The following is a 9346-nucleotide window of genomic DNA, read 5'->3' as shown; positions in this document are numbered from 1 at the left end:
CCGCATGAGCAAATCGGCGATGGAGGCCCTGGACCGATCGAAACGGGTGGAGAGTGTGGACGGTTTGGCCGAGGATCATCAGAACGAGGCGGCTCTCCAAGAGACCAGGGCCACGTACATGCCTGCAGCCGGTGAGACCCCGGAATGGGAAAAAGAGGAAGTTGCCCTTGATTTCCTGGACGGCAAGGAGACCTCCACCTCCTCTTCAGCCACAACTTCCTCCTCTTTTTTCTCCAAACTATTTGCGCGGATGACGGGTAACGCCGTCCTGTCAGCGGCGGAGGTGGATCCTATCATGGAGGAGATGAGGATGTTGCTGATTGGGAAAAACGTCGCGAGCGAAATCGCCCAGGACATTTGCGAATCGGTGCGCACCTCCCTGGTGGGGCAGAAGCTGCCAAGCCTCACAAGCGTGAAGACCGTTGTGCGGGAGGCCTTGGAAAGGGCCATCGTCCGTGTCTTGACCCCGCGAAAGTCCACTGACCTCTTGCGCCAAGTCATGGCGGCCAAGGCTGAGGGACGGCCTTATTCGGTCGTTTTCGTGGGTATCAACGGCGTGGGGAAGTCCACCTCCCTCTCCAAGGTGTGCTACTACCTGAAGCAGCACGGTCTCCGGGTCTTAATTGCCGCCTGCGACACCTTTCGGTCCGGCGCGGTGGAGCAACTGAAGGTGCACGCCCGGTGCTTGGAAGTCGACCTCTACGACAAAGGCTACCACAAAGACCCGGCAGCCGTGGCGAAAGCGGCGATCAAAGAGGCTACCGACAAGGGCCACGACGTCGTCTTGGTGGACACGGCGGGAAGGATGCAAAACAAGGAGCCTCTGATGCGCGCGCTCGCCAAGTTAGTCTCTGACAACCAGCCTGATTTGGTCGTCTTTGTGGGGGAGGCTTTAGTCGGCAACGACGGCATCGACCAGCTTACCGTCTTCAACCAGGCGCTGGCCAATTATTCGCCGCCAGGGAAAACGCACCAGATCGATGGCATCATCCTGACGAAGTTCGACACTGTGGACGAGAAAGTGGGTGCGGCCCTATCCATGTGCTACAAGACGGGACAGCCCATTCTTTTCGTCGGTACGGGGCAAAAATACACGCATCTCAAGAAACTCAATGTCAACTTGATCTTGAACTGCCTTTTTAGGTAAGGGATGGCAGTGAATGAGAGGTGAAGGAGGGGACGAGGTCAGAGTGCAAGACGAAAGAAAGAAAACTGTGAGCTGGCTCGTCCAGACGTCTCTCCGCCCGAGCGGGAGCCGCAAGCTGGAGGATAGTTATGTCATTTATGGCAATCTTATGGTGGTGCTATAGCCTCTTGCAGACAATCTACCCTCGATGCATCATAGGCGGGTCTTTCACCCATTTTCCACGCCTCGGCGCTGTCCTCCCTTTCCCCCTCTTCACCACCTGCACCCCCCCCCTTTCCTCCTCCCCTTTCCTACCTTGGACGCCCACCATCTCCCTACCCGCCCCCTTTTCTCAATGCCTGCGAGCATGCGATCCATTCGTCTAGCTTCACAAGGGCCTTCCCACTCGCCAAGATATCGTACGCCAACGTCACCCCCTCCGCTAGACTCGGGACTGAGCCGTACACGTACAGGCCAGCTGCCGCATTTAAAACGACCGCGTCCCGTTTCGCCCCTCTTTCTGGTCCCCCCGAGAGAACTTGACGGAGCAAGGCCGCGTTTTCCGTGGCGTCCCCGCCCCTCAGGTCCTCGATGGCACATCGCGGGATGCCACAGGTGAGCGGGTCGAAGGTGTAGCTCGTCCTCTCATACACGCGCGCTTGCCCCGCCGGCGCCACGTTTTTCAATTCGACAATCGTGGACGGTCCTAGCGGAGAGATCTCGTCGAGGCCCACCCCGTGGATGATCAGCGCCCGGTCCACCGTCCCGATCTCGCCCAGCGTGCCCGCCAACACATCCAGGAGACGCTCTTGGAAGACCCCCACCACGGCGTGCTGGGCTCCGGCCGCATTCAAGAGCGGGCCCACAATGTTGAAGGCAGTGCGGACACCCAAAGCCTTGCGGATGGGTGCGACTTTCTTCATGGTAGGGTGGACCACCGGGGCAAACATGAAGCCGACACCTGTCGTCTCGATGCATTCGGCCACCTGCTCCGCTGTCAGCTCCATGTCAATTCCCAACGTTTCCAACACATCCGCGGAACCGCATTTGGAGGAGACGGACCGGTTGCCCAGTTTTGCGGCCTTGCAACCGCAGGCTGCGGCCAGGATGATTGCAGCAGTGGAGATGTTGATGGTATGGGCCCCGTCCCCCCCCGTCCCTACAATATCAAGGAGCTTCCCTGTCACATTCACCGGGTACCGCTGCTTCAACATGGCGCGGACCATCCCTGCGATCTCTACGGGGGTCTCTCCCCTTTGACGAAGCATGGCCAGCAATGCCCCTACTTGCACAGGGTCTGATCCGGCTAGAATGCGGTCGAAAGCAGCCTCGACGTCACTCGAGGACAGGCTCGCCCCCGCAATAATATGCTCCAGGAAGGGTTTGAGCGACGTGTCTGTCAGAGGAACAGATTTGTCCTTGATAGGTGCGGGAAGGCCTGATTTAGTATTGGTTTCTACTTCCTCGTTCATGATGAGGGTGCTTGCTGGTAAAGACCAAGGGTTCAATCTTATCCGCGCCGAGCCAAGTGAAAAGGCACTGTGGAAGCGATACCGAGGAAATGGCGATGTGAATGCGTTGACCGGTCGGATCTCTAGTAGGATAAATAATGGCAGCAACAATCGCAAACGGAGCAGCGTGGAGGCGGAGTATCGGGACCTGGATTTCCAAGTGTAGTTGGTAGCTCGCTTTGGGGGAGACGATGCTGAGAACGCAGATAAGGGAAACAATGAGGAAGGTGACGGCTGCTGTGGGTGTGGCAAAGGGTCTCCTCCTCTTGACATCTATTGCGTGAGTGGTGAAAGAGGAAATAAGTGCTCGCGTACGAAAAAAGAGGATGGCGGGCAGTACTGCAGGGCGCCAGGTGCAGTATCTTGAGTTGCTCTGCAGGCGAGAAGGTTGCCTACGCTCTTTCCGAGTACATTGTCCCTATTTGCTCACCAACTATTAATATATCGATCAACTAAATAAAACTCACACACAGACAAGTGCTGGAGATACCTCTCCTCATAAATTCCCAAAATTCCAATCGGGGAGAGCCGTCCGCTATTGTTGTTTAACCTCCCCACCCTAGAATGCGGTTTGTTGCATTAGTTAGCGGCGGTAAGGACAGCGTTTTCAGCATTGCAAAATGCCTGGCTTACGGACATGAGCTCGTTGTTTTAGCAAATTTGTTTCCTCCAGTCGATGGACCAGAGGAATTGGACTCTTTCATGTTTCAAAGCGCGGGGTCGTCTGCCGTCGAGTGCCTTGCTGAATGTATAGGCGTGCCCATGGTAAGAGCTACCATGTCCGGTGCCAGTACCCACCAAGGCTTGCAGTACACGCCGACAGAAGGTGATGAAGTCGAAGATCTACATGCTTTGCTTTTTCGGGTCAAACAACTTTATCCGGAGGTCGAGGCGGTATCAAGCGGTGCCGTCCTTTCCACTTATCAACGGACACGAGTCGAGAGCGTCTGCGACCGACTGGGCTTGCAGTCCCTGGCCTTTCTGTGGCAGTACGACCAATCACAGCTCTTAAAAGAGATGACAGAATACGGTCTGGAGGCCGTTCTGGTCAAGGTTAGTTCTCAGGGACTTGCTCCCCACAAACACCTGGGTAAATCAATAGCTGAGCTAGAGCCGTTGTTCAAAAGATTGAACCGTCAGCATGGGTTTCATGTGGCGGGAGAAGGGGGAGAATATGAAACGCTGGCTATAGATGCACCATTTTTCAAACGGCGCTTGGTGCTAGATGATACGGAGGTTGTCATTCATTCGGACGACGTGTATACGCCCGTTGGGCTTTTGCACATCCACCGGTGCCATGCCGAGTTCAAGGAGGAATCTTCGCCAACAGAAACATCAAAGGGTAATGAACCAAACAGATGCCTCGTCCTCCCATTAGAAGTAGCGATCGTACGCTCCCTTGCGGACGGCGGGCCTAGCACAAGCGCCGAAAGTCTCGGCAGTCAAGCGTGTGCCGTAGCCCCCGGGAAGAGAGCCAGGAAATGGCGCATTCGCCCTCAGCCGCACGTATGGCGGCAAGGGAGAGTTTTGAACATATCGGGGTACTGCGTACCCACACCACGGGTCCATTTCCAGGGCGCGGACAGCTCCACGCATGGAGAGGCCGCTGGTCAAATGCGGCTCTGTCTTGAGGGAGTGCAACGGGTCTTGCTTGAGCACGGCCTCAGCCTCCACGATGTTGTCGTTGTCCACCTGTACCTCCGCTCCATGGCTTCCTTCGCCGCCGTCAACGCCGAATATTGCCGAGCACCCTTTCATCCGCACCACCCTCCTTCCCGCTCCTGTGTCGAACTTCCCTTGGCAAGGCCATACGATGACGAGGAAGCATGTAGGGGTTGGGAGGAGGTCGAGGTCCTGCTCGACGTGATGGCCCTGGCCGGGTCGGGCGCCGCCATGGATGCAGGGTCTTTCCAACCTCGACAGGTGCTGCATGTGAAGAGCCTGTCGGGGTGGGCACCGGTGTGTATCGGTCCTTACAGTCAAGCCAATCTTTTGAGCCACGGCCACCTCGCTTTCCTCGCGGGGCAGATCGGTCTGGACCCGGCCACCATGGTGCTTGTCAAACCCCGTGACTTGGAGGCTTTCCAGGCTCTGTATAATTGTGCGCAGGTCTTGCATGCGCTCCGAGCCTCCCTTCGGACGGTTTTGATGGTGGTGGTGTACGTGCATGTGGACCAGAACGGGTATGAGTCGTTTTCCCCGGACCCCTCGGAATGGGAGGATGTCTGCCGCTTGGACGCTGGGTGGGGCCGAACCGGGACAGGACGCGCGGCCACAGGCGATAAGGGGGTCAATGATGCGAGCTACCAAGGCGCCAATCGTTCAGATGGGGATGACAGCGATGAGGAACAGGATGGAGAGGAGGACGAGGCGAACGAAGGCCAATGTCAAAGCAGCCCGTGCCCTATTTTTCTCCCTGTGGGAGTACCCAACCTGCCTCGGGGCGCCGCGATTGAGTTCGAAGTGGTAGCCCTGTCGACAGCTTTCGCTCAGGTGAAGTCACCGACGCGAAGGGCGGAGCAGGGCCGGTTGGAGGATATTCTAGAGGAGAAGGACATGGGCGAATGCCCATTGCCCTTACCTTTTCAGCCGCCCGCTACTTTCGCTGCGCTGGCGTCGAAAAACATGCCCCTTATGTCACGACCTCTCCTCTCCTATACCTGGGAGGCTATCTTTGTACCATATGTCTTTAACTTCGTAAGCTTGTCTCTCTATCTTGACGACGACCTGGATGGCAGGAATGAAGGTGGGCAGAATGAGACCCTCCTCCTGAATTACACTCATGTTGCCTACGCTTTGGTCGATCAATTAAGGAAGATTCTGAGAGTTGCACACCTGACTTGGCAGCAACTTTCTCATCTGCGTGTCTTTTACATTGCTACATGTTTGGACAACGAAGCGATGCTCAGAGAGGCCTTGGCTGCCGCTTTGCCCAGTGACGGCCAGTGTGCCCGTACCTTTCTTCCAGTCTCTAGTCTGATGTCTGAATGCCAAGAGGGCTCGAAAAGGCAGGATAGCTTGTTCCTCCGGGTCCAGGTTATTGCTTTGGATCTGGAAAAGTTGAGGACAGAGGCCTGGGTGCACAGTGTACCAGACGGAGGCATGTAGCTGTAGGAGTACATACACAAGTATCGATTTAAAGCATGACCACACGTAACATAAAACTGCGCAGACAAATGAATCACACACTGCCCTGGTCGGCAATGTAGCCACCGTGACCAGCGGAACGCCAAACATCGCCCGGGGTCCGACCTCCCCCGGCCCATTTGCCTTGTGATGCTTTACGACCCCTCGATTGCTCCCTTGCTCTGTGGCCTCCACTCTCCCTACCAGGACCTCGCGCAGTCTCTGGCTTCGGGACTTGCAGCGTCCTGCGTGGAACCCTCAATGCCTGCTGATGCCTTGGCAGGTTGCAATACGTGCCTTGTCTCGCTTTTTCCTCAAGCTCCTGCCCGTCTGGTGGTCTACGAACTGATGCCTCTCCTCTGTCCAACCTCCATTCACTCCCTCTCCTAAACGCGGCCCTTTCTTCCTTCCAGCCGAAGCCGTACGGGAAAAGCACGTGAATAAGCATGGAAGAAATTGTGCAAGGCCAACTTTCCGAGTTGAAAAAGCTGTGGCGGTCCCCGCGGATGCTTCTTTCGCAGTCCTTGAACCTGGCCATGATCGTCTTTTCAGCCTTGATGATATGGAAAGGACTCATGTTTCTGACCAAGAGCGAGAGCCCGGTTGTGGTTGTTCTTAGGTAAATACCGGTCGCGTGCAGTAGAAGACGGGGCGGCATGGCTCGAACAGTTCCTTCAAATTTGGTTTCGAAAGGCACTTGTTAACGCATATTCTCTAATTTTGAGTCCTTATGTCCGCGCGCTCTGTGCGCTGTGCGGGAGGGAAAAGGCTTGAAGTTAAAGGGGAGGGTCTCGACCAACCAGGCGTGGCTGTGCCGCGAACTCACGCCAGGACTGCATCCTCGTTTCACCTCTTTCTCCTGCCCCCTCAGTGGCTCTATGGAACCCGCGTTTCAAAGAGGGGATATCCTTTTCCTCAACAACCAAGACGATCCGATCCGTGTCGGTGAAATCGTCGTTTTTAAGATCAAGGATCGAGACATTCCCATTGTCCACCGCGTATTGGAGGTACATCAAAAGTGAGTGGCGGCCAGGGTGAGGGAGGGGAAAGACGTGGTCCCGAGAGGAGGGCTCGCAGTTGTTGTTACTCGTGATATTCATCATTCCCTCGTCCTGTTGGAAAGATGGCCTTACGGGTGGCACGTGGTCGATTATGGGATGAGCACAAGGCTAGAAAGGGAGAGGAAGGCCACACACCGGATTCTTCCCGCAGTGTGTGCATTGAATTTCGCCTTTCATGTCTTACACCCACGCCTACAGGGAGGATGGGAAGGTGGAGCTGCTGACCAAAGGGGACAACAATCGAGTAGGGGACCGGGGCTTGTACGCCCCTGGCCAGCTGTGGCTGAATCGCGAAGACATCCTTGGGCGAGCCGCAGGGTGCGTGGACGGGATCAAGAGGGGGGTGCCGAATAGAAGAGGAGACCTCTAGGGTGGAGGGGGTGTTATGACCTCTCATTTCTTTTCTCTTTGTATGTAAGAAAAGACGGTAACGAATGGAAGAGGGGTTACCCACGCTGGGGGAGGGCGGGGAGACCCCTCACATCGTTCCTCCCGACTTGAAGACATGAAGAAAAGTTGTCGCGAAACGCAGGGGCCGTCACCATGTCCTGGATAGTCGCGTGACTCCGACACCTGGCCACTCATTATTGCCTTTTGATCTCATTACCACACAGGACGCTACGGTATTTGGGTATGGTGACCATCATCCTCAACGACTACCCCATGCTCAAGTGAGTCCGGAGGCATGCTCTGGGGTCCAGGGCTGGGGCATGTCTTCCCTGTGAATGAAGCATGTCGCACCGTGAAGAGAGGCACACAGCCTGTCATGTTATATATTTCTGGCACGTCTTTCTCGTGCGTGTTCCCATCTTTATTTTCACTCTGGCCTTCTCGCGTCTCTAGATACGTCCTGGTCGGCATTATGGGTCTCTTCGTGCTGACGAATAAAGAGGTAGGGGTGGAGAAAATATGATGGATCTTGCTTTTGTTCTGCCATGGCTATTTGGTCCATGTATCTCATTTGTCGTGCGCTGCGCTCGCCTTTGTCCCCCTCACAGAGCTGATGTTAGCCTGTGATCCCGGAGTTTGGAGCTCGTCCACAAGCTTTGGGAAGACGGATGGAGGGACATCTAGAAAGGAGAGGGATCAACGTTGGATCAATGGATCTGGATTGAGCTGCAGAAATTTGGGGCTCAAATTGTGCATAAATCACCAAAGAAGAGGATCAACGATTGCACTGCATGGAAGGTGGAAGTAGACAGCAGACTGAGATAACGGAGATAAGAAGGGTAAAAGATAAAATTAATCACCCAAAAGGAAGCATCACTCCACGATGCGCCCTGTACAGCCACATGCGTTGCTTTGGTTGCATGCTTTCCTCCACTGCGTGCTTTCCTTCTGCCGCAGGGGGGGGAAACAAGGGCGTGAAGAAGGGCAATCAAACCCCTCCCCCTCGCTCTGTCTCCTTCAAGCGATGCTTCTTCGTCTTCCTGCCCTTCGGCCCCTGGTTCAGGCGTGCGTGCGACACGGAACGCGGGCGACCGGCCGTGATTTGAACGTTAGGAAGACGGTGGATGTGTCGGGAGGGTATGCATGGGTGGAAATTATTTTGGTGGTGCTGCATTGTTTTCGTGACCCCTTTTCCACGCTCACCACTATCATCAACTCGCTCTGACCTTCAGCACAGAACCTCAATTGCGGCAGCAATGGACACACTCTTGGGCATAAAAGGAGATGGCTTCGTACTCATAGCTGCCGATGCATCAGCTGCTCGCTCTATTCTCGTCTTCAAAACAGACCAAGATAAGATAGCCGCTCTAGACAGTCACAAGCTCCTGGCTGCCGCAGGCCCCAATGCTGATTGCAGCAACCTGACTGAATACGTACAAAAAAATATGGCTTTGTACGAGTTCAACAACGACTTAAAGCTTGGTACGCATGCAGCTGCTAACTTTATCAGGCGCACGTTGGCGACAGCTTTGCGGAAGGGGCCTTACCAAACAAATTTGCTCCTAGGCGGCTTCGACGAGAAAGACGGGGCTGCTCTCTACTTTCTCGACTATCTAGGGAGTATGCAAAAAGTGAATTTTGGTGCTCAAGGTTATGCTTCGAATTTCACCTTGTCGATCTTTGACAGGGAGTACAGGGAGGGCATGACGCTGCCCGAGGCGGAGGTCGTCTTGGAGAAGGCGAAAAAGGAGTTGGCGGTGCGTTTCCTAATCTCCCAACCCAAGTGGATCATGAAGGTGGTGGACAAGGACGGCGTGCGCACGTTGTAGGAGGTGGCGTCGGCCGAGGGTGGGAAAGTACATAGGAAGGGTCGCGTGCGCGTGGAGGTGACGGGCAACACAGCAGGATAGGAAGGGGAAGATTGAGGTGGCGTTGGTGGACAGGTGCCACTTTTAAAAAAGAATAACGGCGGCAACAAATTCGTCGCCCAATGAAAGGCTCACTCTTGCATTTGACTTTTTTCTTTCCCCGTAAAGTGACGCAGATTGCATGGCCTTCCTCTCCTCTTTCTGTCCAAGGGACTCTCCCACGTGACATCCCTGAACCCCATCCCGTGTGACTTAAATACGATT

General features: G+C 55.1%; 4 protein-coding genes across 4 annotated transcripts; 3 read left to right on the top strand and 1 right to left on the bottom strand.

Moving 5' to 3' along the window:
• Positions 1-19: 19 nt before the first annotated feature.
• SRPR (signal recognition particle receptor subunit alpha) lies at positions 20-1147 on the top strand (the record flags this gene model as incomplete). The annotated part of the gene is made up of 1 exon (XM_005853398.1): positions 20-1147. The coding sequence occupies one exon, from the start codon at positions 20-22 to the stop codon at positions 1145-1147; it is 1128 nt and encodes a 375-aa protein (XP_005853460.1).
• Positions 1148-1461: 314 nt separating this feature from the next.
• TRPD (anthranilate phosphoribosyltransferase) lies at positions 1462-2598 on the bottom strand (the record flags this gene model as incomplete). The annotated part of the gene is made up of 1 exon (XM_005853395.1): positions 1462-2598. One exon carries the CDS (start codon positions 2596-2598, stop codon positions 1462-1464), a length of 1137 nt encoding a protein of 378 aa, XP_005853457.1.
• Positions 2599-3414: 816 nt separating this feature from the next.
• NGA_0485810 (uncharacterized protein) lies at positions 3415-5745 on the top strand (the record flags this gene model as incomplete). The annotated part of the gene is made up of 1 exon (XM_005853397.1): positions 3415-5745. One exon carries the CDS (start codon positions 3415-3417, stop codon positions 5743-5745), a length of 2331 nt encoding a protein of 776 aa, XP_005853459.1.
• A 428-nt stretch (positions 5746-6173) lies between these two features.
• On the top strand, positions 6174-9043 carry SEC11 (signal peptidase, endoplasmic reticulum-type; the record flags this gene model as incomplete). The annotated part of the gene is made up of 5 exons (XM_005853396.1): positions 6174-6382; positions 6635-6781; positions 7023-7142; positions 7439-7495; positions 8452-9043. Exons 1-5 carry the CDS (start codon positions 6210-6212, stop codon positions 9041-9043), a joined length of 1089 nt encoding a protein of 362 aa, XP_005853458.1. The 5' UTR covers positions 6174-6209.
• Between the last annotated feature and the right edge of the window lie 303 nt (positions 9044-9346).

The sequence above is a fragment of the Nannochloropsis gaditana genome (assembly GCF_000240725.1).
Source record: "Nannochloropsis gaditana CCMP526 unplaced genomic scaffold scaffold915, whole genome shotgun sequence".
Lineage (NCBI taxonomy): Eukaryota > Eustigmatophyceae > Eustigmatales > Monodopsidaceae > Microchloropsis > Microchloropsis gaditana.
Note: the sequence above shows the minus strand (reverse complement) of the source record. Positions and strands in the feature narration are given on the sequence as shown.